At 18.1% G+C, this 24,879-nt stretch overlaps 6 protein-coding genes across 6 annotated transcripts in view; 2 read left to right on the top strand and 4 right to left on the bottom strand.

Moving 5' to 3' along the window:
* Window positions 1-3,823: 3,823 nt before the first annotated feature.
* Window positions 3,824-4,642, bottom strand: PGAL8A_00122500 (prohibitin, putative; the record flags this gene model as incomplete). Its single annotated transcript, XM_028674739.1, has 1 exon — window positions 3,824-4,642. The coding sequence occupies one exon, from the start codon at window positions 4,640-4,642 to the stop codon at window positions 3,824-3,826; it is 819 nt and encodes a 272-aa protein (XP_028526340.1).
* An 865-nt stretch (window positions 4,643-5,507) lies between these two features.
* PGAL8A_00122400 (conserved protein, unknown function) lies at window positions 5,508-6,849 on the bottom strand (the record flags this gene model as incomplete). The annotated part of the gene is made up of 7 exons (XM_028674738.1): window positions 5,508-5,549; window positions 5,670-5,765; window positions 5,842-5,912; window positions 6,022-6,112; window positions 6,254-6,346; window positions 6,503-6,604; window positions 6,694-6,849. The coding sequence occupies 7 exons, from the start codon at window positions 6,847-6,849 to the stop codon at window positions 5,508-5,510; spliced, it is 651 nt and encodes a 216-aa protein (XP_028526339.1).
* Window positions 6,850-7,627: 778 nt separating this feature from the next.
* On the bottom strand, window positions 7,628-12,669 carry PGAL8A_00122300 (conserved Plasmodium protein, unknown function; the record flags this gene model as incomplete). The annotated part of the gene is made up of 2 exons (XM_028674737.1): window positions 7,628-10,757; window positions 10,925-12,669. The coding sequence occupies 2 exons, from the start codon at window positions 12,667-12,669 to the stop codon at window positions 7,628-7,630; spliced, it is 4,875 nt and encodes a 1,624-aa protein (XP_028526338.1).
* A 2,771-nt stretch (window positions 12,670-15,440) lies between these two features.
* Window positions 15,441-16,275, top strand: PGAL8A_00122200 (conserved Plasmodium protein, unknown function; the record flags this gene model as incomplete). The annotated part of the gene is made up of 4 exons (XM_028674736.1): window positions 15,441-15,510; window positions 15,601-15,621; window positions 15,714-15,863; window positions 15,941-16,275. 4 exons carry the CDS (start codon window positions 15,441-15,443, stop codon window positions 16,273-16,275), a joined length of 576 nt encoding a protein of 191 aa, XP_028526337.1.
* Window positions 16,276-18,855: 2,580 nt separating this feature from the next.
* On the top strand, window positions 18,856-21,111 carry PGAL8A_00122100 (GPI-anchored micronemal antigen, putative; the record flags this gene model as incomplete). The annotated part of the gene is made up of 1 exon (XM_028674735.1): window positions 18,856-21,111. The coding sequence occupies one exon, from the start codon at window positions 18,856-18,858 to the stop codon at window positions 21,109-21,111; it is 2,256 nt and encodes a 751-aa protein (XP_028526336.1).
* Window positions 21,112-21,722: 611 nt separating this feature from the next.
* Window positions 21,723-24,879, bottom strand: part of PGAL8A_00122000 (conserved Plasmodium protein, unknown function) — a gene marked incomplete at both ends in the record, with an annotated part of 3,261 nt that continues 104 nt past the window's right edge. The window contains one exon of the mRNA XM_028674733.1: window positions 21,723-24,879. This exon is cut by the window's right edge and continues 104 nt beyond it. Coding sequence (XP_028526335.1) covers window positions 21,723-24,879 — 3,157 coding nt within the window.

Raw genomic sequence — 24,879 nt, 5'->3', positions numbered from 1 at the left:
AACCATCTTAAATATATAGACGAAATAAAAAAATAAAAAAGTATCATTAACAGCAATTATTAAAAGTTGGAAGAAAAAGGTAAGACAAAATAAAGAAAAATGCTTAAAATTATAAATTATTTTCATGTTTAAAAAGTAAAATTATAAATTAAAAGAAATTATGGAATATATAAAGTTTTTATAAAAAGGAAATTATGGGAATTTTTTTTATACAATGTAAAGAACATAATCAGTATTCCCTTTAATTTTTTTGAATAATAAAGCTTTAGTAACGTATATATTTCATTTAAATTTACATATGGATTTTTTATTTTTTAAAATAAAATATATATCTAAAATTAAGCATTTAATATTAAAAAATATATTTATTACAAAAATATTATTTATGTGAGCATTTGCATTTACTTCAGAAAGCAGAAATTTCATATAATTTAATTTTGAAGATAATGACAATTTATTTTAAAAATTTCAATATTTCTTGAATTTTTTTTTTTTTTTTTTTTTTCATATTTTATAAAATAATTGTGAACGAATGTTGAATAAAATTGATGTTAATAAAACTACATATTTTAGCAAGTCTTTAATTTACCTTAAAATAATTCATCTAAATGGAAGAATAAAAAAAAAAAAAAAAAAAACTTATTATATAAATTATGAATTTCATTCATCTCTTTCAAAGAAATAAAATTATTTTATCAAATATAAAACTTACATAATAAATTATAACGTGATGACATATATTATGTTCTTTAAAATGTTCTTAGATTTTTATAGAATTTAACTTCACTTCATGACTTATATATTTTTTAGTCACAAGAAATTATGATAATTAAATTCCATATAAAATATTTAAATTATATTATTTGTCTAGTTATTATTTAATTAATGAAGGAATAACTACAAAAAAATTGATTAATAATGTAAAATTCAACTTTCCTATAGATCATATAATGCCCATTTTTTTATTATAATTTTTTATAATTAAATATTTGCTTTTTGGGAGTATCCATTTTAATTTTTTATAATATTAAATATTAAGGGTTTATATGTTTTTTTTTAATAATTTTTATAATGATTATTTATGATTCCTTAATATATATTTTACATATTTTAAAAAGTAAATTTTTTTCATAAAGTAATTTATGATCATATTTCCTTTTTACTTTTTAAAATAAAACTACTAAATTTAAGATAACTTTTTGTCTTTTTCACAAGTTGTATTGAATTTTTCGTTGTTTACTAATATTTAAATTTCTTTTTTTCTATATACACATATTTCCTCCTTAAATTTATTAATTTCATTATAGTTATAATTTTTATCAAAATTTTTTCTTGTAAAGGTAGACAAATTCATACTATTTGATTCATTATTTTCTTCCAATTAAAAGATATTAAATAAAGTATTATCATATTTTTTTTTTTTAATTTATTTTCTTCATTTCTTCAAAATTCCCATTTTTCTAATATATATGAAAAATTAGTTTTTTTTCTTAAATATTTTTTATTTCATTAATAAAATCATAAAATGATTCATATATTATATATAATTTTTTAACGTTTAACATAAAACCATTTATATCACATAATAAAATTTTAGTAAATAAGTAATGATATAAATAATTAAAATAGTTTTCTAATGAATTTCTTGCTACTATACATTGATCATATATTTTATATATATTAGTATGATATTTTTTATCATTTTCAAACTTTATAAAATTTTTACCATCTTGTATTAACATTATATGAAGATACAGTAAAAATTAATGTTATTTCAATAAATTTTTACAAATTCAAATAATTTCTTAACGTAATGAGTTCTTATATAATTTCTTATAATGAAATAGACGTAGGATAACACAATAATACTCTAAAAATATTATTGAAATTGCATTTATATTCATTATTTTTTTTTCTTTACTTAATTCATATTCTAATTGAAAATTTTAATAAATATATAATGATAGAATAAGTCTAAATTATTATAATCTCTTAAAAATTAACTGTAATGAAAATAATTGTAAATAAGATAATCTCCTATATCACTTTCATGATGAAAATTATAAGATAAACAAAATGTTCTTAACATCTTTCGTATATTTTTTTTAATTTTTAAATAGTATTAATTAATATAACGTAGTCCTTATTTTCTCTTTTTTTTATTAATTACTGAATTTTTTTTTAAAATGCCAAAATTCTTTAAGTATATCTAAAACTTCTATATTTTTAAGAGGCATAAACTATTTAATGAGTATGTAAAATCTCTTTCATGAATATTAAAATAAACAAAATTATGTTAAAAAAAGATGAAATTGTGTATTTTATATATCCTAAATGTTTTAAAAATCTTAGCTATCTTAAAAAAAAAAATTTAACTCATAGGGAATTTAGATTTCTCTAGAAACATAATATTTTTTGAAATAATATAATAATTTTTTATTATTTTACTAAATATATGCATATGAATATTATATTTTTTATATATAATTATATATTTTATTTAATATTACAAAAAAAAAAAAAAAAAAAAAAAAAANAAAAAAAAAAAAAAAAAAAAAAAAAAAATCGCAATAATAGGCGTATTATAATTTCCTAATTCTAATTTTATATTAGATTTTTTTTTTTTCTTTTTAATCATATAAAACTACATAAATTAATTAAATTTATTTGAAAATTATTCTAATTCTTTTAAATTCACGTAATAATATATATAATGCTAAGCATATGTGAATACTGTAAATGTTCTGAAACATTATTGCATCTTAAAACATCCAACAATTCCTACTTTCTTATTATAATTCAAATAATCTTTTTATTTTAGTTTTCATATCATTTATAAATATTGTGAACTCAAATTAATTTTACGAAAAGTAATATTTAAAGAGTATTCTATACATATTTTTTCTTTCATCCAAATATTTTTCAATATAAATATATTATTTTAAAAAAATTTTATTTTTATAATTCCTTATTCTTATTAATTCTACAATCATCAATAAATAATATAGAGAAATAATTTTATATTTGTAGAATAAATATGTCATTTATTACATTTTTTTTTTTTTTTTTTTTTTTTCAGCTTTTCGATTAATAAATTCTTTAAAATGTTTTATTATATTAAATAAATATTATTTTGAAAATATAAATAAAAAAAAAAAAAAAAAAAAAAAAAAAAAACAATTTAAATTAAAAAAAATAGAATATTAAAGATTAGAAACGTAGGTGACAAGTAATAATAAGACCTTAAAAATACATATATGAAATTTATATAAGAATATTTCAAAATTAATATTGTGTAAAAAAAAAAAAATAATGTATTAAAAAGTTTATTATTCCAAAGATTAATAATAAAAAAAAAAAAAAGTAAAAATTCTTGTTTTTAAAATAATTTTTCTTGTTATCATTTAATCGAACAAAAATATATACTTATTAAATATCAAAAGTGATATATATATAATAAAAATTTCACATATTTCTTATATTAATTAAAGGTATAAAATAGTAATTAAAATATAACAATGTGTAATTTTATTAAAGGTAATCTAGCATCTTTCTTTCAGTAATATTTAAATTCATCATGAATATAATTCATAAAAAGTGTCATTTACATATTATGATTTATTCTATGAATAATTTTAAAAAGTATCTTCATGAAAATTTTATAATATGTTTTTAATTTTTCATAATTTATAATATATTTTAGTTTAAAGAGTATTTTATCGATAAATGGATCAAAATGCTTATGCTTATGCTTATGCTTATGATTATAGTAATAATTAATAATTTTCATTTTTAATTCATCACAATATTTTATTTTTTTTTTTTATAAATTTTTAGTATTTAATAATATATTTGAACTAGATGGAAAATATGTAATATTTTTTGATTTACTTAAATTTTCAGCTATTTCTTTAGCTGCTTCCAATTTTCTAATTTCTAATAAACTATTACCATATTCTTTAACTGCTGTAGAAATTAATTTAGCAGCTTCTGCTTCTCCTTGAGCTTTAATAACTGCGGCAATTTTTTCTTGTTCTGTTTTTGCAACAATAAATTTTACTCTTTCACTTTCTTGTTGTGCTACTTGCTTATCTTCAATGGCTTTAGCAAATTCCTTTCCATAACTCAAGTGAGTGATAGCTACGTCATCCAACATAATGTTAAAATGTTTAGCCCTTGCTGTAATACTTTCTCTAATTTCTTTTGATATTTTATCTCTTTGTGTTAATAATGATTCTGCATTATATTTTGCAACAACAGCTTTTAGAACTTCATTTCCAATAGATGGCAAAACCCTTTCATCGTAATCTGGTCCAAGAGTGCTATGCAAGTAAGGTAGATGTTGTGTATGAGGTCTAAATAATAATCTTAAACTTATAGTAACAATTTGCAAATCTCTTGTTCCTGTAGTTGTGTTAATGACTTTTGGTTTCATTTTTATATCATAAATATATGGAGTTTGAAACCAAGGAATATAAAAATGACTTCCTTCTCCGTAAGTTTTTTCACTTACACCTCCAAAACGATTAAACATAACACATCTTTCTCCTCCATCTACATCATAAATAAAAGTATAAGGAATTAAACTTAAACCACCTGCAACTACACTTAGTTTTCCTATAGAAGATAACACCTTTTCCATTTAAATAAAAATGTAAATATATGTATATAAAATGAAACAGAATTTTCCAATTAATATGTTATATCTTGATATTATAAACTCCCCTTATACTTTTTTATTTTCTTTTTTTTATTTAAGTATCCTCTCTTCTATTTAAATTATTCTTTACTTTTAAACATTTATTTTATGAGATTTTAATTCAAATAATTAAACACTTTTATTATTTCTTTTAAATATGAACTATTTTTAAATTATGTTATAATTATAATTGTATTACTTTTTTTTTTAATAAGTAATGGATTTTAACTTTGATATATTTATATTGTAATCTTTTTTAATTTTATTATAATTTAATTATATCATATTACTTTTTGAATGATATATATATATATTTTTTTTTTTTTTTTTTTTTTTTTTTTTTGATTGTGTTAATTTTATTAAAATAATATTCCTATAGAATTTTTTTCAGTGTTTAACGTTTTATTTCATTTTTTTTTTTTTTTTTTTCTTTTTATGTTTTTTATATTTTTTCTTAATATAATTCAATAATATATTTATTATTTTTTTATGTTAATATTTTTCCTTTTTACTTTTCATAAAAATTTATAATTCATAAAAAATTATAACTCAAAAAAAAAAAAAAAAAATAAAATAAAATAAAATAAAATATAAACTGTGAATGCATATAAAAATCAATAATTAAGCAAACTAGTACATATGAAAATGTATATATATGTAAGTTCCAATTAAAACTTTTTTTTTTTTTATCAGTATATTTTCTTTAAATAAAAAAACAAAAAAAATACAATATAGAAATAGAATAAAATAAAAATTGATATTGATAAATAATATATTTCTCTTTTTCATTCATTCCATTGAATTTCTTTTAATCTTTTTGATTCAGTGGATTATCTACAGATTTTTTGAACTAAAGAAAAGAAAGAAAATATATGTATAATATAAAGATATCTATATTTTAATTATTTAAATTTTTTTTTTTTAACAATTAGTAAAAATTAATATACTTAATACAAATTTTTAACTATACCTGTTTCCATAATATCTGCTTATACTGAGATAATTTTAATCCTTTATATTCTTCTTTAACAATTGGTAAATTTTCTTCTTCAAATTTTTTATAAGCCTTAAAAAAAAATTAATAAAAACATGTAAGACTTCTTAAATAAATAAAAAAAAAAATTAACATATTTTCAACTTACAACTTTGACTTTTTTAGTTTTATCAAAAGATATATTCTCTAATGCTGAAATAGCATTATCAATCCCAGTTGCTATAAAAAAAAAAAAAAAAAAAGGAAAAAAAAATTTTAATATTTAAATTTTAAATTGTTCAAAAGTAGACTTAATATTGTAAAACTTAAAATAATTGTTTTTTGTTACCATTTATATATTCATCATAATCATTCATTTCATTTCTTTGTATGTGGTTTATATTTTCTTCTAGTTCCATTTCATGTACATTTATATTATTCTAAAAAAAAAAAAAACAATTATAGGTTTATTAATAATAAATATCATATAATAATAACTTGTGAAAGTAAAAAATATATTTTAATTTAAATTTTTTATATTTTTATTTTATCTATATTTTTATGTCTTAATTTTTTTTAACTTTTTTTTTTTTTTCTTCTTCCAGCTCCTTTTTTTTTTCTTCAATCAGTCTTTGCAAGATTTCTGCTTGAGAAACTTTTGTATTAGTTGTTTTCTAAATAGAAAAAAAAATTAATTTATGTTTTAAGTACTTTAAGAAATTATAATAATTTAATAAAAAAATATAAAATTTTATAATAATATTTTTGTATAAAAGTCTTTTTATTTTTTTTTTTTTTCTTTAGAAATATAAAGGTATATAAATAATTACACTTTCTTTATTAGATTTCATAGATTTTTCTTCTTCTCCATAAAGAGCTCTTAATTCTTTTTTTCTATCTAGTTTTTGTTGCCTTTTATTTTCTGCTTCCGTCTAAAAAAAAAAAAAAAATAATAAAATAAAAAAATAAATAACAATTTTTTTCAAATAAATCATTCTTATTAAATATATAAAAAAATTACTTTTCTTTGTATTTTTGCTTGAACTTTTTTGTCATCATCTCTCCAGTACTCTTCCAATTTTTTTTCTTCAATTTCTTTTTGTTTTCTGTCTTTTTCTAACTTTTTTCTGAGTCTCGCTTCTATAGCTCTAGAATTACCTGCACCCCACTGAGGCATTTTCAATATTTGTAAAAAAGAGAATGATAAATGAAGAAAAGAAGAATGTTAATTAAAAGTAGGAAAAAAAAAATACATATACATATATATATAATATAATGCAATATTATATTTACATCTGTATATTAATAATTAAAAAAAAATTTTTTTTTTTTAATATCTTTTTATAAAAATTGCAAATTTTATGAAATGCTTTATTTAGCTTCTATTTAAATCAATCTTCCAATTCTTAATATTTTTTTAAAAGAATAAACACAACTTTAATTAAAAGTATGCGCGTAAATACAAAAATTTAATAAATAAAAGTATATTTAGTTAACAAATTTATGCATTATTATCTGTATTATGCATTTTTGTTTTTTTAATGTTTTAAAACATTTCCGACAAATTCTTTTATTTAATTATTAATTGTGATATTGTAATAAAAAAAAAAAAAAAAAAAAAAAAAAAACTTATATATTTAAAATAATATTAAAAAATATACTTAAAATTATTACTAAAAGTTGATTAATATTTCAAAAATATATGTAAAAATTGTATTCCTTTTCTTTTACTATATTTTTTGTAAAATAAAAGAAAAATTACTTATACCAAAATATAAAATTATTTAAAAAAAACAAAAAAAAAAAAAAAAAAAAAGAATAAACTATAAAAAAGGTAATTCTATTTAACACATAAAAAGGGTAATAAAAAGGAATGATATAAAATTAAAAAAAAAAAAAAAAAAAATTAAAAAGGCATTAAACGTATGAATATAATTTTATGAAAAATAATAGAACTATATTACGAATAATTCAATATTTGGTGATGAGAAAACATTTATATTATTTTTTATTTTTGTTTTTCTTTTTATTAATACATTAGGTAATTTTATATTACCATATGTAAATGCAATAAAAGCCCATTTTAATCGAATTGTTTGATAAGGTAATAAAATATTCTTCATTATTTTAACACCTGTTATTATATAATCCTTTTTATAATTGTCATCTTCATCAACTGATAAGGAATAATCATGATCAATTAAATTTTCTAAATCATCTGAAAAAGAAAACTCAGAACTACTTCCAAATGTGTTTTTGTGTTCATGTATTTTTTTTTTTTTAACGTCTTGAATTTTTCTATTTTGTTTTGTTCGTTCTAAATTATTTTTATCATGATATGCTTTTTTTCTTCGTTTTTGGTTATCATATAGAAAAATAACAACTTCTTCAGTAATATTTGTTTCATTAGTTATAACAGATTCGACAATAAAAGTTTCATTATATCTTACAATTTTAGAGTAAATCAATTCTATTTTAATTTTGCTTTTTTTTTGTTCTTTTATGAAATTTATTTCTTTTACATCTTCTAAATCATTGTATGGTAATTTTATTGAATAAACAAAAGTTACTTCTTTAAATATTTTGTTAAATGGAAAAAGTAAATTTTTATAATTAAATTGATAATTTATATTTATGTTTTCATTAGAAGTTTTTATTAAATCACAGTATGTACTTTTATATTTAACTTGGATTATGTCATTTAATTTTCTACCCGTTATATTTTTGATAGCTATACTATTTATATTATTATTATATATATATATATAATAATAATTTAAATCATTATAGATTTTTTGGTTCTTATTATCATTAAGTGTATCAATGTTGTAATTTTTTTCTTTAGAATGATTTTTCAATAATTTACATGTTTCATTATTATTAACCATTTTATTTATATAATCATCTCCTGTATTTTCATTCATTTTCTTTTTATCGTTTAATACTTTCATCTTTGTTACCATTGTTATTATTGAAGGTTCAATATAATATATCATCGAATATTTTAAAGTATCTTTAAAATAAACACTTTTGAAAAAAAATTCAAAATTTACATTTATATTTTTTGAATTTTTTGAATTTTTTGGATATATAAGAAATGGTATACATATTAATTTTTCTTCTTGGTTTGAATAAAATGAAAAAATTTTATTTCTATTTTTTTTTTCTTTTCTAATATTATATGATATATAGCATTCATTACAAAAATTGCTTTTTCCATATAATTTTTTAAGTTTTTTTTCTATATTTCTTTTTCTTTTATTCAATTTAATCTCAAAAAAAAACAAATCATTTTCTTTTTTTTCTAATAATTCATCCATTTCTTTATTTAAATCATCTGTTAATAATTTATGAAAAGTTCTATCAATAATGAATTCATCTATTTCATTATTTTTAATTGATACACTGGATACATTTTTCATAGAATTTATATTTTTATTTTTATCATAACTATACTCATTATAACTACTATAGTTATCCTCATCTTCATCCTCTTCATCATCCTCATCATCATCCTCATCCTCATCATCATCGTCATCATCATCGTCATTATCATCATTATCATTATCATTATTAACATTCTCACAAGTGGTATGCATATAATTAATATCTTTCTTATATAATTTATTTTTTAATGTTTTTTTATTAGTGTTTACATAGTTAGAACAACTTGTAATATTATTTCTTTTTTGAAAAAATTTGCATATCTTTTTATCTACAGTGAATTTAACTTTTTCCCCACTTTTAATTTTTTGAACACCTATTATATTACTATTTTTCGTTAATAAATAAAAGTTTAAATTTTCTATGTCTTCTGTGATAAATGAAAAATATAATTCAAAATTTTGAATGTATTTTGAGCATTTAATAAAAATATAGGAAATATTATATTCACCTAAATATAAAATATTATTATTTGAATAGACAAAATAATTCACATATTTAATTAATATATTTTTATAGAAATATTTATTTTTATTAAATATAATTTTATTTTTATATTTATTTAGGTATATCCCTTTCTTTAATTTATAAAAATCTGCCTTATTTATTTCATTACTATTCCTTATTTCAAATACAATGTTATCATCTTGATTAACATTTTTTAAATCAACATAATTAATATTATTTATTATTGATTTTTCGTTAAGTATGTCATTTTCTTTAGGATTAAATTCTCCAAATGAATTTTTTAAAACTAAACTATCAGATACTATGTTTAAATTATTTTTAGTATCATTATGATCTAGATAAATATTATTATTTGTCTTAATTGATATTTTTTCTTCTAAAATATTTAGTTTTTCTAAATATTCTTTTCTTAAGCAATAGGTGAAAATTTTATTTATTTTTATTTTTATAATTTGATTATAAATATGTAAATATAATTCAACATGATTAATATCAATTTCATTTCCTTTTTTATTACATAAAAATAAACTAATTAAATTTTCTTTGTCTAAAAATAACTTTTCACTATTCTTTACACTTTGTTTATTTATCACATTTTGATCATTTATACAACTATTTTCATGATTTAATCTCTTTTCCTTGGATAAATAATCAATTAAAAATAATTCATCTATGTTTTCATAACTTACTTTTTCTGCATACGAAAAAAAAATATCTTCATAAATGTTTGAAAAAGTTAACTTAAAATATGACAGTTTATTATTTATTGAAATTCCAATAAACGGAAATAAAATAAAATTAGTGTAGCTTTTATTTTTTATTTTTAAAAAAATTTTAAGATTATTCTCATCAATTAAATAGTATAAGTTCATAAATATATTAGATATTGATATATCTAATTCTTTATGAAAAAAGAAATCTTTATTTATGAACTTAAAATATGAAGTAATAAATTCAGTGAATTCAATTTGTTCCCTTTGATTATTATTACTTATTAATATGTTCAAATATTCAAAGCAAATATTGATAAATAAATTTTCATAATGTACTATGTTAAATTTTTCATTGTTTAAAATATTTTTATCTATATTTGTTATTATTTTTTCATGATTTAATAAAAATCCTAAGCTATTTACTACCAAAAGTATCAAGCATCCATAATAGTTTCCTCTTCTGAGAAGTAAATAATAAATACATACAATGAATTGTGTATACATATATTTATTGTAAAAATAATGATATAAAAAAAAAAAAAAAAATTGTTCATATATTAAATAAAAATATTTTTTTTTTTTTTCTTTTTTTTTTTTTTTTTTTTTTTTTAAAATAAAATAAATTACCTATTTCTAAGATAAGTTTTTTCTTCTTTAAATTTTTCTAGAGATGTATAAAAATCATTTATGTCACATTTTTCTTCCTTTAGAATTACGGTATCAAATGAACTTAATATAAAAAAGGGATCTTTATGGTTGAAAAATTGTAACAATAAATACAAGCAAAATATATAGTTTTTTTTTTCAAAATATATCATACACAAAAAATAAATAATAATTACAGATAAATTATAAATATTATTTATACTTATTATGTGAAAAATTTCAATTAAAAAATTTAAAATAAAATCGTGTAAATGGGAAATTGAAGCTATTTTAAAGTAAGTATCAAGTTTAATGTTTCTAAACTCATTAATTAATTTTTTTCTTTTTTTAAGTGCTTTAATTTTATAATGAATGCAAAAACAGCAATAAAGGCCATATACAGCTACATCGTGAATATTAATGTTAATATTTTTAATTATTCTGTAAAAATAAAAATATACACATGAGAGTAAATTATAATATAGATATTCTTTAATTATTCTATCATATAAAATATAAACCAATTCACTCAAACAATCTTCATTTAATATCATTGTCTTCTTATGTTTTACATCATCAAGCGCAGAATACTTTATGTAGTTCACAAAATCATGACTGCAAGTTATATTAAAAACATTAATAATTTCTAACAACTTATCATTTTTTTCATATGTAAATTTTTTATTCATTAATGCTAGAAAAATTATTTTATTATGCGTATATATATGGTGAATGCTTTTCTTAACATCTTTAAAATGTAAATATATGTATATCATTCTTATGCTAATTGAATTAAAAAAGATAACATACTCAAAAAATTTTACGATATCTGAAAATAATTTTTTCCCTATGTTTTCATAAAATATTTTGCATAAATTTACATATATTTTCATACTTTCATCATATTTTTCTAGCATTTCTAGTATATAAGCTTTCTTAAAGTTATAATTAAAGAAGCATATCAGATTTTTACTACTTTTACTTTCATAACTAACTATATATTGTTTAAAAAATGAATTAATACAATCTTTTAATAAATTTTCTAATTTTTTTATTTTATTGTGTATTTCTTTTAAACCTAAAGTGATAAATATGGCATTTATATTTTGAGAATTTAACAAAGTGATGTGCTTGATATATTCTTCTGTGTTTTTTGTATTTTCTGGTAATATAACTAATAAAATGATTTTACACATTTTTTTTCTTTTCATAATTATTTTATTTATTTCATCTATTTTTTTAATTAAATCATTGTTTATTTCATTCATAAATTCGACATTTTGAATGCTACACTTATTTAAAACTTTACTAATCAAAATTTCATCATTTGTATTTTCCTCATTTAAATTTATTTCATCATTATTTTCATTTTCCTCATTATCTTCTTTCATATCTTTAATACTTTTCTCAATAGGACATTCTTTATTTAAATCATTTTTATCACCATTAATTATATTCTGCCAGTCAATACAAAAAATAATAACTGATGCAATAATTTTAATTTTTTTTATCCAGAAATGTAGCATGTTATTTTCAGAATTTATAGAATCTTTGATAAAATAATTTATTTTATTGATGCTACTATAATCATAGCTGTTTATTCTAATATTTTTGTCTTTTATATTATTTTTAAGATTTTTTATAATTACTTCTTTTATATTATCATTAATTATCACATTAATATTTATATTTGCCCTATCATATACTTCTTCTTGATATAGTTCCATCTTTTTGTTTATTTGAATCAAAAAAATTAAAATGAGTATATAGAAATGCCTGTATTATTTTTATATCCACATATATTTTTTTTGATTTACATCAATATAATTTTAAACTATTCACTTTTAGTTTTACCTATATATTTATATACATTACTCTTTTTTTTTTTTTTTTTTTTTTTTTTTTTTTCCCTCTATTAATTTCAAATATTATCTTAAAATACCTATTATTCAATTATTTATTATTATTTTTTTAATATGATCGAAATAATTTTACGTGCTATTTGAAATTCAAGAACTTTAATTCACTCATCGTTTTATGTATTTACATATTTTATTTATTTTTCTAATGGATATTACATTATAATTTAATAGATTTATGATTATGTTATTATGGCCTTTTTTTTTAAATAAGGAAAATTGATTACCTTTTTGTGACAGTTTTATCTACACAAAAAAAATCATATATAAATATATACTTTTGTATTTTTAATTGAAATTTTTTTCTTTCTTTTTTTCTTTTTTGTTTTCAATTGTATATGAATATTTTATTTTTATATTTTTCTTTTTTTAATTTTAAAAAAATTCAAATATCCTTTACATATTTTATTTATTTATTTTTTTTTTTTTTTTTTTTTTTCATTTTTATTGGAAAACATGTTACATTCTAATTATTGAAAAAAAAATAAAAAATACAAAGTATTATATGTGTTCCATAAATACTTGACAGATAATAATTTTAGCAAATGATAAATGAGATTAATAGGGTTGTATGTGTTATTTAAAATAATGAAAATTTTAACTAATAAATATAATCACAAATGTACGTAAATTTTGTTTTATTGACTAAAGCTATTATAAGAATAAAGATAAATATTCATCATAATTACTGATAATTTAGTATTATTAGATCATTTTTAACAATTATGTAATTTAAATTAATTATTAAGAAATAATTTTATTTTTTTAGCTGTAGATATAAAAAAAAATGATTTAAAAACACTAATTTTAGCTTTTTTTAATAAACATTGAGCAATTTTTTTTTAACAAAAAAAATTAGTTTTATAAATAAAAATTTCTTCTAAAATATTAAAAGAATAGGTACATGTAATTTTTTTTTTTTTTTTTTTTTTTTTTTTGTCTAAATCAAACTTGAAACTTTTATATATTTAATTAATAATATGTATATTAATTTAAATTTACATTAAAATAGTTATTCTTTATATATATATTTTAAAAAAAAATAATTCCCCTATTCTTAAATTTTAATTATACTTAATTTTTTTATTTTTAAAAGCCCATAAGAAAATATAAAATATTTTTTGTAACTAAAAATTCATGTACTTGTAATCATCTTTATTTTATATATATATATTTTTTCAATCTTTACTTTGAAAAAAAGTAATTTTAAATGTTCCCATTAAAAAGTTTTTTTTCTAAATTATAAAAAGGTAACATATACTTTATAAAAGTTCCAAAATTACTTTTTATATTTAAGAACAATGTCTTAAAAAAAATGCATAATTATTTATAAATGAGTAAACACAAAATTATACAGAAAGTTTTTATAAGATAAAGAGAAAATATTAAAACTTACTAAAAATAATTGGTGAAAATTGTATGTTGATTGAAAAATTGAATTAATTATTCAATACAAAGTTGATCAGAAAATTAAAAAAAAGAATAATACTCATTTTAAAAAATCCAAAGAGATTAACACGCACACACAAAAAGAAAAAAAAAAAAAAAAAATGATAAAATGAAGAAACAAAACAAAAAATTTTTTATATCAAATGCAATAAATTATTTTCGTAACAATTTTTTTTACCTTTAAAATAATCTGTTTTCATTTATTTATTTTTTTTAAAGTTATTTTTTATTGTGAGTAAAACTTCAACAACAATAAATGTTGCAACAAATTATATTATTAAAACACTCAGAAATAAAAAAAAATGGGAAATAACTTCATTTATTTTTTTATTAATTATTTTTTTCTAAAGACAAAATTTTAACGTTACTAATTAAATTTTTTTTTTATTAGAATATATTTAAAATTTGAATGTCATGTTATGGTGCTATTTAAACCAATATCCATATACAAAGCATTTAAAAATTAAAAAAAAAAAAAAAAAAAAAAACATTGGCTCCAAGTAAATAATAGATAATATGTAGAAACTGTATATGGTAAATACATTTTATTAATTTTTTTTATAAATTAACAAAAAAATGAGAAAATCATTCTAAACAGTATCATATTAAAAATATTACAAAATGTAGAAGAACCCTCTTTTTTTTTTTTTTTTTTATTTTCTTGTTAAATTATTTTTCAGATAAAAGCAAAAAAGTGTGTTCGTTTATATTTTCCTTTTTCGTACACATCGTAATATAAAATTTGTAAAATGTAATATATTGAAAATACTTTAATTAACATATTATATTATAGATAACAGTTTTTTTACATATCATTTAGTATATATATATATTTATTTATTTATTTATATAATTTGTTTCGAAATGAAAAAAAAAATTACAGAATTTTACAACATTTAAAGTTTTAAAAAATAAATGTTTACAAAAAATTTTTTTTTTCTATATAGAAAAATTCAAAATTTATTAATTCTCCATTATATTTTTAAATTAAAACATAAAGTATTTCTTAATCATTTACATTATATTATTACTTTATATAATAAAACATATATTATAACTTATTTCTTTAGTTGAAAAACTGAGTATCTAAATATCCCAAATAAGTTTTCAAAAATACTTATTTATGCATAATGGATTCTGAAAATATTGGATATAATGATAAACAAACAAAATATACAAGTAATGATTACGGCCATAATGGTAAGTTTAAAATTTTTTTTTTTAAAAATTATGAAATTTCTTGAGAGATTATAAATATATTCAAAAAATTTTTTTTTCTTTTTCATTTAGAGCAAAATGAAACCTTATTAAGTAAATAAAAAAAAGAAAAAAAAATTACAATTATAAAATCTAAAAAAATTATATTAAGCAAGGAAAAAATAAAAAAAAATTAACTATTTTAGTGCAAGAAGCAGAAATTGTTTTAATAACGACATCACTTGGAGGAATAAAAGCATCATTTTTTTCATCTTTAAGAGCACAAAATTTATTAAATTGTAAAAAGTATGTATATTTTGTAATAGATACCAATAGAGATACAAGCACAGCAAAAAGTAAGATTTTTTTTTTTTTTTTTTCTTTATTCTCCTAGACAATATAATACATTTCTTATAATAATTTATATTCACAGACTTAAAAGACACAGAGCTATTTACTAAATGGAAGAAAGATCAATTATTACTTACTAATGAAAATGGAGTTATTTTACCTCAAATTTTAATAGATGGAATTTCAATAGGAAATGACGTAGATTTACAAAATTTAGAAGATGAAGGAAATTTAGATTTTATAGTTGCCAGATTAAAATGTCCAAATTGTTTAATTGAAAAATTCAATACTGATGAATCTTGCCCTAATTGTAAATATGATTATGTTAGTTTAATTTCAGATGATTTAATTAAAAATAATGGCGTAATTAGAATATTACAGGGAGACTTATATGATGAAGAAAATTTAGAAGAATAAAATATGTTTTCTATATATTCCTATAACATTTGAAAATACTTCAAAAATATTTTATAATGATGATCATATTTAATTTTAATTTATAAAAAAAAAAAAAAAAAAGAATGTAAAAGAAAAATAAAATATTATTTTTACTTATTTATTTTTTTTTTTTAAGAAAAATAGATGTACAAATTTGCTCATATTCATACAATTTTTTTTTATCAGACTATAATTATTTGTTTATATAATTATATATTGATATCTACAATTTGTTCAAGTACATTTTATTTTTTATTATTTAAGCCTTTTTTTTTTTTGTCATTTATTCAAATAAACTTCTATTTATTTCATTTTTTACTATTATTCTTTTTACAAAAAAATATATTTATTATATTGCAAAACTTCCTTATATTTATTTTTAGTAAACTAGTCGAATTTTTTTTTTTCCTTAATCCTTTAAAATAAATTTGATTAATTTCTGATCATGTAAATTTTTCACTTATCTTGAAAACCATGTTAAAATAAGTCTTATTAGTGAAAGTTCATCTGTTTTTTCTTTTTCGATATATAAAAAGGAAAATTTTAATTTTTCTAATTTTGGGATTTTCTTATTAAATTAATATTGCATATGTGTATACATATGTTCAAGAATAAATTGAAATAAAAATCAAAAATTAAGGATATTTGAACTTTTTATTATATTACAACTTCATTAAAATTACACGATTTGGTTCTTTTTATTAACTTTTTTTTTAATTTTATTCATGTAAATTCTTTTAATTTATTTATTACCTAATAGAAAACTAGGATTAGCATTAAAACGTATCCATTTATATGTATAATGATACATGCAAAAAATATGAAAGTTTCTTTTTTGTGTAAATTTCACAACATACAAATGAATTCATAAAATACCATTATCCATTTTTTTAAAAATAACTATCAAAAATTATGAAATATATATTTTATTTTAAATAAAAATTTTATCCGTATTAATAGAAACCACATTTCTTAAGCCATGAATGTAAAACGTTCCTTTTTGTTTTACCGTACAGATAACCAAAATAAAATTTTTGCTACTAAAATGTGCCATTAGCTTATATTTATTTACATTTATTATAGCAAAAAATTAGGTATATTTACAAAATTAATTTAAAAATTAATATAATCAGAAATAATATTGATTTATATGATATTTGAAGGTTAATATTTTTTTTTTTTTTTTTTTTTTTTTTTTTTCAAGTAGCTCGATGCATGCGTGTTTCTCAAAAAAATAGTTTTAATTTATACAAGTTTTAAGGACAAATTTTCATTTTTTTTTTATATATTATTTCATTTATATAACTTTAATATGAACTATATAAACCTGATTTTAATTAAATGATCTTTATATCTTAAAATATTAGAATTCTTCTTAACTAAAAAAAATAACATTGATCCCTTTTTTTATAGCACACGCAAAAATTGAATGTGAACCATGGGATCAGTTGCATGTTTTTAATACAACTCATTTACAAAAAAAGAGAAACAATTTTTACAAAATAAAAAAAGAGGAAATGTAAAAATTATTTAATTTAAAAATTTCAAATTTTGTTATATCTCATTTACTAAAAAGTTTCATCATTATAGAAAGTACTTGAAGTTTTTTTAAAGTATAATGTTGATGATTTTAAGTTGTATTCATTTTTTTAATATTTTCATGTTGTGTTAAAGAAGTGTCCTTTATCCTTAAAAAAAATTATTTTTTTTCTTTTTGAAATGTAATAATTTTTTTTAAGATTTTTATTTTTCTGATATATATGTTTTTTTCTTATGTATTTTTAAGGATTGTTTATCAATACATTGTTGCAAAATATATGACATGTCAGAAAAAATCTATTTTTTTTTTTTTTTTTTCTTTAATTTTACCTTAAAAAATAGCCAAAAATTTCCATATATATATATTTATATCTTTTTTTTTTTTTTTTCTCTGCTTGTATTTAATTTTTTTTTAGTTTTTTTTTTTTTTTTTTTTTCTTTTTCTTTGAACATACTTTTTTACTTTTATTTTGCAATTACATGTGGAAAAAGTTCATTATTTTAATAAAAGATGAATAATATTTTTAATTTTTTCCTTTATAACTAAATTAAGAATTAATAAACATAATCATTTTTTTTAAATTTTTTGTATAATCTTGATTTTTAAGATTAAAAATAATGCATTGCTTTTACACTTCTAATAAAATAAATTTAAAACATTTGCATTATACTACAGAATACATCTTTGTTATGTTATTTTTTAATTTTCTTCAGCTATTTGGTATCTTCATCAAGAAAAATAAAAAAAATTTCAATTTTCATTTTAACTGAAGAAAATATTTTAAAATTGAGCTATAAATATTAAAAGTTGGGAATATTGCCATTTTTAAATTTATATTTATTAAAAATAGAAGAGTGAACTAAAGATATTAATTTTATATAAAAAAAGTAAATAAATTAAATTCACATCAGAACATATGTACAAAGGAGAAGACTTATAATAATTTATTGTGTTCTGTTTTTATTATATTTTATTTTTTTTTAATTTTATTTAATAAAGTATCATATATGAGATAAACAATGAAATATAATATATTCTTCTTCTTTGTATTAATAATCACTTTATTCAATGCTACTAGAGCTTTAATAAGAAATACATATAATTCTAAAGCATTAACAGCTGACCAAAATAATGATCAAAACAATGCCCAAAATGTTAGTCAAAATAATTCCTTAAATAATGAAAATTCATGTGCAATCCAAAAGATGGCTGAGGAAATGATTGAAAAATTGTTGAATGAAAAGGATTTATTTACTACTATAATGGAAGCATTACAAAGTAGATTGAACGATGATTATCTATGCACAGAACAAAAATTTACAAACATTTGCATACATGAAAAGGACCAAAAGGCTTTAACATTCCCATGTTCTAGTAGTAAATATGAGGCATTAATACATAAATTTACATATAGAAAATTATGCCATTCTAAAATAGCTTTTAGTAATATATTATTGAAATCATTCATTGAAAAAAAGGAATCAGAAAATACTTTTAGTACCATATTGAAGCATTATAATCTTTTATTAAAATGTGTAGATAATGATTTAAAAGAAATTTATAGATCATCAATTCAATTATTTACTGATTTAAGAACTTCCGTTGTAGATTTGTCAGAAAAATTGTGGTCTAAAAAAATTATCGATGTTCTAAAAAAAAGGGAACATTTAATTGCAGGAATTTTTTGTGAATTAAGAAACGGTAGCCAATCAAACTTGGTGTCAAATAGTTTAGAATTTGAAAATTTTGGAATTTTAAAAATTAATAATGAAGATATTTTAAACGAAGCATTTTATGCATTTTCAGAATACTATTACTATTTCCCATATTTTGCAACTAAATTATTGGAAAAAGGTGGAATGATTGAAAGATTAATAAATATACATGAAAAATTAACTAGCTATAGAACTCAACATATATTAACAAGAATAAATGAGCAATCTAAAACGGAAGTTTTAAATAATGAAGACGTTTTTCACAATTTAAGTAGTTATAAGCACCATCATGCAAACAGTAGCAATTCTTTCGCCCAATTTAAAGAAATAAAAGAGACTAATTCAGAGACTAATGATAATATAAATACAAACACAAATGCAACTGTAAATACAAATTCAAATACAAATGTAAATACAAATACAAATGCAAATACAAATACAAATTCAGATTCACATTCAAACCCAAATCCAAATCCAAATCATAATTCAGATACAATTGCAAATCCTAATTCAGATACAAATACAAATCCTAATTCAGATACAAATACAAATCCTAATTCAGATACAAATACAAATCCTAATTCAGATACAAAAACAAATCCTAATTCGGATACAATTACAAATCCTAATTCAGATACAAAAACAAATCCAACTTCAGATACAATTACAAATCCTAATTCAGACACAGTTATAAATATAAAAGAAAATCAACCCCAAATTTCAAATACAAATAATAACATTGTAATAACAAAACCTCAGGAATTATCAAATACACCAGAAAATAGTAAGAATACAAAATCTCAAGGTAATGTATTAAACAATCCTCTATATTCAATCAGTTCACTAAAATCAAAAAATATTGTAGACTTAATAAAAGATTTAATAAAAGATACAAATATTGTTAAGTTTGAAAATAATGAACCAACAAATAACATAGATGAAGAAGGAATTAAAAAACTTATAGAAAACTCCTTTCTTGATTTAAATGACAATACTATGTTAGTCCGTTTATTAATAAAACCACAAGCAGTAATTTTGTCTGTAATTCAATCATTCATATTGATGACACCATCTCCAGAAAGAGATGCCAGAACATACTGTAAAAAAGTATTAGTTAATGATGAATTAATTGATAGTGCTGATATAAAAGATGTTTCAGAAGAAGAAGATTTAGTTAACAAATTTGCTAGTAAATACAATTTAGTTTATGAAAAAATAAAATTAGAAGAATTAAGGGAAATTGAACAAAGTAAGAAAACTATTAAAAATTCAAAGAAACATTTATCAGCAATTGAAGTTCAAAATGTACAAAATAGGAATGAAAAAAGTATGGCGGTGAATAAATATGATTCAAATAACAATGCTCCTTTAATCGCTGTAGTACGTGATCCAAATGGTGAAAAAACAGATGATATAATAAATAATAATGTTGACTTATACTCTTTGTCTGGAGATGTAGACCAAACTTTTGAAGATCCAAATAAAAAAAGTGGAACTTCATCCATGGTGCTTTCTAACATCTTATTTCTTTTATTCTTTTTTTTTTATTATTTTATCTAATTTGTTAATTTAAATTTTCTTTATTTTTTTTTACTTTTTTTTTTTTTTTGTTTATCTTCTTTTTTGTTGTGTATTTTTTTATTTTTTTATATATATATATATATATGAATATATATAAATACATACTACAGAGCATATATTTATTTTAATATATATTTCTTTTTTACTCTATTTTTATATGCACTTTTTTGTTATATATCTAAATTTTTTTTTTTTTTTAAATAAAAAATTTAATAATAATTTATGTATATATGCAGAAAAATAATAAAATAAAAATAATAAAATTTAATAATGAATCATCATTTATATTTTAATATAATCATACGAGGCTTTAAAATAGTTTAATTTTTAATGAAATAATAAAATATGTATATACTTATACCAGAAAATTAATTGGGGAATATGCTTTATTTTTATTTGTTCATAAAAGAAAAAAAAAATTATGCCTTCTTATTCCCTTAACTATGAAAAAAAGCAAAATTTATAAATATATGTCTTTTTTTCAAAATATTTTATTATAAATAAATATATATGATTAAAATAAAAAAGTATTTATTTTTTATAAAATTGATATATTATATTAGGAGTGAAAATCATATTAAAGTGAACCTTTATTCACATGTTTTTATAATATTAAATATTTCCTTCATAAGTGTATTATCTCCTTCATCTTTAAAACAATCAAAAAGAAGGGATAATTTTTCTCTAAGTGATTCCATTTGGATATGTTTAAAGATTTTTTTTTCCAAGGAAACTTGTTCAGTAATATTATTATCTATTTCATGTGTGCTTTCATTTTTTGTCTTTACTTTTAATGATTTCTGTTTAATACTTAAAACATTTTTCAAATGATTAGAGGCTCTTTCAATTTTAGTGTATAATTCATTTAATAAATTTTCCATTTTCTTACTATTTTCTTTAAAAATTTCTAAGTCTTTTTCTATATTTTCACTCTTTAATAGTAAAGAGTTTAATTCATTTTTTATATTTTCAATTTTCATATTGTGATCACTAATATTTTTTTCTGTAATTCTTATTTCTTCATTTATTTCATTCAATTTTTTATTTAGTTTATTTTTTTTTTTTAAAAGCGATTTATATTGAGGATCTATACAATTTATGTTGTCATTGAAAATTTTATTTGCTTGTAAGATATCATTTAATGTTTTTTGAAAATTATTTGTTTCTTCTCTCTCTTTTATTATTTTGTCATCTATCTTTTTTATTTCTTCCTTTAGTTTAATTGTATCTTCTTCCATTTTAATTTTATAATAAATGTATTTATTATGATTTTCATCATTAATGCTATCATCCTCTTCTGTTTTATTCATTTCAATAATACTATTTAATTTTGATTCCAAATGGTTACATCTATTTTTTTTATCATATAACTGCATATTTAGTTTATGTACTTCTTCATTTATATTCTTGATAATAATTTTTAAAGATTCAATATTAGCAGAAATATCTTGATCGTTTAATTTGGCATCTTTAAACTTTTCTTTTTTTTTTTCTTTTAAATGATTTAAATTATCTAAATGCTTGGAAAATATTGCTTTCAGTTTATCTAGTTCTATTTTTAAATTCATCTCTATTAACATAATGTTTTCTTTCTCTTTATTTTCATTATTTAGAGTGTTTTCTAAGGACTTAATTTCTAATTGTAATTTTTCAGATAAATTTAAAATATTAGTTTTTTCTTCTTTTAAATTATTCTGATAAATTTTGATGTTTTTCAATTCTACATTAATACTTTTAATTTCATTGTTTAATGTATTAAAAATACTTTCATATTGTGACAATTCTTTTTCTAATGTGGTAATTTTTTTTTGATTTTCTTTTTTTTTTTCAAAAGTGCTAATTCCTGATATAACACTGAGTTTCTTGGTTAAAACTTGTGTTTGAAAATCAAATTTATATAAAATTTCTTTTTGTCTTTCTAGTTCTTGTTCTATCTTCTTTATATTATTTTTAATTTGTTTAATTTTTACTTGAGTACCAAAGACATTAGATTCTAATATTGAATATTCGTTTTTGCTTTTCTGTAACGCTTCTGATAAACAGAATTTTTCTTCATCTAATGATTTTATTTCCGAAATTAAATTTCTTAATTTATTTTGCAATTCATTTAATATTTTTTCGCTTGATTTTATTAATTCATTTTTTTCAACATTCTTTAACTCTTCTTTAATAAATTCTTTCTTTGATTCTTCACGATTTATTAGAAGTTTGTCGTAATCTTTTAGCAATTCATTTAAATAAGCTTCTAAATTTTTTTTTTCTTCATATTTTTCTTTAAGGTTCAATTTTTCACTTTCATAATCTTTGTATAGGTTATCCCTTTCTATAATTATTTTATTTGAATTATAGTTAACCTGTGAAACTTCTTTTCTTAATTTATTTAAATCTAGCTGAGATACTTTTATTTTATCATTTATTTCATTGTTTTTACTTTTTTGTGCATTTATATTTGAAACTATTTTTTCGGATTTTTGTTGTAATTTTTTTTCTTTATTTAAATATTTTCTAAAATCTTCCTCAAATTTAAATATAGTTTCATCTCTACTATTTATAGAATCTAGTATACATTTCCATTTTTGAAATAAATCTTTTTTTTCTTTTTCTGTTTCCTGTATTTCATTAGTAATGGATTTTAATTCGATATTTAATTTCATGTTTTTTGTTTTAAAGCTATTTAGATTTTTTTCATATTCTACTTTTTGTTCACTCAATTTTTCAAGGTTAAGAGATAATTTTCCTATTTCTTTATCTTTTGATAATCTAAATTTTTCTATTTCATATTCTTCTTCTTGTATTTTGTTGACTCTTTTAATCCATTCATTTAACTCTTCTTCTTTATAAATTAACTTTTTTTTTATTTCTTCTATGTCATTTTCACATTTCTCTAAATCATCTTGAGTTTTTATTATTTTTTCATTATTTTTTTCTCTTTCTAGTTTTAACTTTCTATTTTCTTTTTTTAAAAAATTATTTTTAATTTCAGTATTCTTGCAAATCTCCTCTTCTTCTAATTCTATTCCAGTTTTTTCATCAATTTTTGTCTTTATATATGTTATTTTTTTTTTTTTTATCTCAATACATTTTTCAATTTTAGAACACCTATTTTTTAGATTCCATATATTCTTATTTTCTTCTTCTAGTAATTTTTCTTTTCTCTTAATATCTTCAGATAGTATGCAAATTTCATTATTATTGAAATTTTCGTAAATATTTTCATTATATTTTCTTATTTCTTCAACTATTTTTTCTTCATCACTTTCTGTATCCAAATCGCTTAAAATTTCGTCAGTCGAGATATCACTAATTTCATTTTCATCTTGTAGTGTTTTCTCATAATATGAAATATTATTATTATTCATCGTTATTTTATTGTCTGCATAATTTTTTGAATCATCTATTATACTATTTAAATTTTTTTCTGTATAGGTGACTTTTCTTTCTTCTTTATTTATATATTCCCATTTGTCATTTATAGTTTTTTTCTTTTCATAAGAGTAGTTGTTATTGTTTTCCTTTATACTTTTTTCAGAGTTATCATAAATCGTCACTGTTTTAGAATTTTCAATGTAATCAGACGAAAAATTCCCTTTTTTTATATTTTCATCATAATTTCTACTTTTATTGGGAATATTTTTATCATTTATAAAGTATTCATATATATTTTCTGTATAATTATTATTTTCATCATTTACACATTCATCTTTTATACTTTCACTATTTATGTTATTATAATTTATATTTTCATGA

This window comes from Plasmodium gallinaceum (assembly GCF_900005855.1).
Source record: "Plasmodium gallinaceum strain 8A genome assembly, contig: PGAL8A_v1_63, whole genome shotgun sequence".
In the NCBI taxonomy this organism is placed as follows: Eukaryota; Apicomplexa; class Aconoidasida; order Haemosporida; family Plasmodiidae; genus Plasmodium; species Plasmodium gallinaceum.
The sequence above is the reverse complement of the archived record's forward strand: the minus strand, read 5'-3'. Positions and strand labels throughout refer to the sequence as shown.